Source organism: Pleurodeles waltl, chromosome 6 (assembly GCF_031143425.1).
Source record: "Pleurodeles waltl isolate 20211129_DDA chromosome 6, aPleWal1.hap1.20221129, whole genome shotgun sequence".
Taxonomy (NCBI): Eukaryota; Metazoa; Chordata; class Amphibia; order Caudata; family Salamandridae; genus Pleurodeles; species Pleurodeles waltl.
Genome location: NC_090445.1, coordinates 289,415,927 through 289,419,681, shown reverse-complemented (window position 1 = coordinate 289,419,681; position 3,755 = coordinate 289,415,927). Strand labels below are relative to the sequence as shown.

Here is a 3,755-nt window from a genome sequence, read left to right as displayed (position 1 = left end):
TCACTCACACATACACCCACTGTCACATCTTCTCACTGCCTAATACACCACTAATGCATCTACCCACTCACCCATACAACCACTCATGCAATCTCTCACTCACACATACAACTCTCATGCACCCAGTCACTCAAGCATACATCCACTCACTCACCCTCTCACTCACACATACAGCCACTCATGCAGCCACTCACTCACACATACAACCACTCATGCACCCCCTCACTGACTTATATACCCACTTACCCACTCCATCACTCACCCATACAGAAACTCATGTACCCACCCAATAACCCATTCAACAACTCATGCAAACTTTCACTCACCCACATACCCACTCATTCACTCATGCACTTTCTGCATGTAATGTGAACATGAATAATAAATGTGTGTGAGCATTTTAAATGAACATTAGTGCACACGTTTATAAAGCTTCAGTATTTCAGTGTTTACATTTCATTAATGCATTTAAGTGTTTAAGCACATTAATATTGTTTAAGACCAGTGCTTAATTTGTGCTTGTTGTTTCTGGTGCGGGGCACCAGCTCTTTCTTTTTTTTTTTAGGGCCGGCACTTATTTTTCTGCCCCAAGCATTTACTGTGAGCAAAAGGCACATATGGGAAAGATGGAGGAACAGAAAAATGAAAAAGCATCACAAAGGGAGAAAGCAGAATGCTGCAAAAGTGAGCTGAAGAGGCAGAGAGTGTCTGTAAATGGATTAAAGAGGCCCGAGATGACATCAGGCTTATGCTGCCTCAGTATTCCGTTTTCGCACATTTATTTGCAGCAGCCGCATGTTTCAGAGAAGAGCTTTGGGCACAGGCACATTTTGATTTACAAATTAAGCACTGTTTAAGGCACACAGTAAATATAATGCCAAATATAAATGCGTATTTACACGATGATGCTGTGTAAAGGAGTCTAAATTGCGCTGCTCCTCTAGCAGTGATGTGTTGATAAATGGCACAACGGCATCCCAGTCAAAAAGGACACTGCAGGTCTGGGAACTGCACACGTTTTTTGCCTGCTTAATGCTGGTAAAGTATCTGGCAAATCACTGTGGAAAAGGTACAGAAAAATTCCCTCATGTTATTTTCCAAAAACTTGCAATCTTGTAATAAGGGCAGAGTTAGCTTTGAGTTAACTCTGAGTCAGCAGTGCGACCCCTGGCTTGCCCTTTACGACCCCTAGCATTGCTGTCGCGACCCCTGACCTCATTGGTGGCAAATTCAGTGCCAGGAACACAGTGACAGCTTGTCCTTATGGATGTTAGCTGGGGCTTCACTCGCTTTATTTTCTGTCAATTTTTTATTACACTAACAGTGAATAATAACATATTATTCACTGTTAGTGTAATAAAAGTAGAGTACAATTAGCTGGAATATGGCCTTCCATGGTAGCTGAGGTAAGTAAAAAATACTTTAAAGTGTATGTTCTGTGCATTCTTGCAGATGAGAGTGTGTTTATGTGTGAGAGAGTGTATGTAAGTGTGATTTTGTATGTATGTATAACTATGTGTGTGTCAATAAAAGTGGAGATCAGAGGACGTGATGTCACTACCGCTAACCCTGGTATTTTGGTGAATCGACGTCCATGTGCCTGCGGTAAAGGTAATTTCAGAAGGGGAGGTGGGGAAGAAAAATATCAAGCTTTTTACTGGCTGACTTTTAATGAACCAGAGTCTTTGGTTTGAAATGTTTACTTTCTTTGTTAAATGCTTACAATTTCCCCTACGTGCATTGAAAAGCGCACAACTAAGATCTGTTTTCCAAGTGTACACATTTTGACATTAATTGCAATAAACCTTTGTAAAAGGTAAATTCACTGGAAAATACAGAGTTTTCTATCATTGATGATGTTCTTGTTTTCAGCCTTCTACTATAGTCTGAATTGTATCTTTATTCTGTTAATTGTGTCCCTTTTCTCCCACAGAAGAAGGTCTGGCGAAGAATGGAAATTGGAAATCTATCAAACACACAGGAATATATTTTGCTTGGATTGACCAATGAGCGGGCCATAGAAATTGTCCTCTTCCTTTTGTTTTCCGTGGTCTATTTAATCACAATGGTTGGGAATGTCGGCTTAATTGTGCTAACAGTAATTGACTCACGTCTCCATACTCCTATGTACTTTTTTCTTTGCAACCTCTCTTTTGTTGATGCCTGCTATGCCTCAGTGGTGGCCCCTAAAATGCTAGCACAGCTGTTAACAGGCAATAAGATCATCACGTATGTTGGGTGTGTCATTCAGTTTTACTTTTTCCTGGTCTTTGTGATTACGGAGCAATACATTCTCATGGTTATGGCCTATGATCGCTATGTCGCCATTTGCTATCCCTTGACGTATACAACCAGGATGTCTTGGAAGGTCTGTATTTTATTGGTCGCCGTCCCATATGTGTATGGTGTTTCTGATGCAGGCGTTCAGACCTATTTTACCTGGACTTTATCCTACTGTAGGTCTCACGCCATTGACCACTTTTTCTGTTCCGACCCCCCTTTAATAAAACTATCATGTACCAGCACAAGCAAAAAAGAATTTGCTGTCTTTTGGTCATCGGGCTTCAACCTAACTACCACTGGTTTTCTCATTACGGTATCATACTCATGCATCATTACAGCTATACTTAAAATTCGCTCTGCAGACGCGAGGAAAAAAACTTTCTCCACTTGCGTGTCCCACTTCACCACCGTCTCAATATTCTACGGGACGCTCTTCATTTATTACCTACAACCTGTTTCCACCCACACCATCGAGCAGGATAAGGTGCTTTCCGTCTTCTATGCAATCTTTGTCCCAATGTTAAACCCTCTGATTTACAGTTTGAGAAACAAGGAAGTGAAAGACGCCCTAAAGAAGATCATTATGAGAACATGTAGTTCACATTAATGTTTTCCATGTTTAACACACACCATGAACGAAGACAATTCCTTTACCTCTGGAGCAACTACACAGTGCATATGAAACTTGCAACGAAAAAAAAGCACGCACGAAATATGAATATAGGTACGTAGCTTGGAGATAAGAATCACACACCTTAGCAAGTCAACAGTTCCTGCACCATGGCTAAGTGTCCGGGAGAATCTTTGGGAAGAACATGAGAGTTCAACCATTCAGAAACTGATGAAGGCAGTTATCTTGCCTGCCCTCCTGGATGCCTGTGAAAATCGCGTAGCATGTGCATTTATTTAAGTACAGATTCAAGTAGTGGAAACTCATCTAGGATCACACAGTTCATTGAGCTCTCCAGAAAAGCTAAATAAATGTGCCTTTTCATTCACTGTCTAAAGGAATTGTATGAATTTCAATTATCTCTTAAATAAATATATTTAACATTTTGTACTGAAGAGTATATTTGTTAGTAGTAGGAACTGAACCTCAGATTACTGTCTGTGGACTCACTAGAATTCAGTCCTATTGCTTCAGTAATTCTCATTTGTTTTTATAACAGCTGGTTATGGGTCATTCATTAGGAAAACTATATTTGTATTCTTGCCTTCAAATGTCTATGGTTATTTGATGTGTAACTGGACATTGTTAGAGAGTGGTCAGCCTTATACGAAGTATGGCCTTTCTCCTTTGTTATGGTTTTGCATTGGCAGGAGTAGAAGTTAGAGTTTTCAGGCCAAGGCATACATTTGGGAATGGGCGCTGCAGACTCATTTTTAGATGTATTATTATCAAGAACTTTTGATTTTAGTAAACTAATAAATATATATAATATAGTTACTTCTAAGGTCAGTCATATTTTTCT

The 3,755-nt window shown here is 39.9% G+C and overlaps 1 protein-coding gene across 1 annotated transcript; it reads left to right on the top strand.

Annotated features, from left to right (window-relative positions):
- The first annotated feature begins 1,951 nt into the window (after positions 1 to 1,951).
- Positions 1,952 to 2,927, top strand: LOC138301527 (olfactory receptor 5M5-like). Its single transcript, XM_069242042.1, has one exon. It carries the CDS (start codon positions 1,952 to 1,954, stop codon positions 2,888 to 2,890), a length of 939 nt encoding a protein of 312 aa, XP_069098143.1. The 3' UTR covers positions 2,891 to 2,927.
- The last annotated feature ends 828 nt before the right edge of the window (positions 2,928 to 3,755 follow it).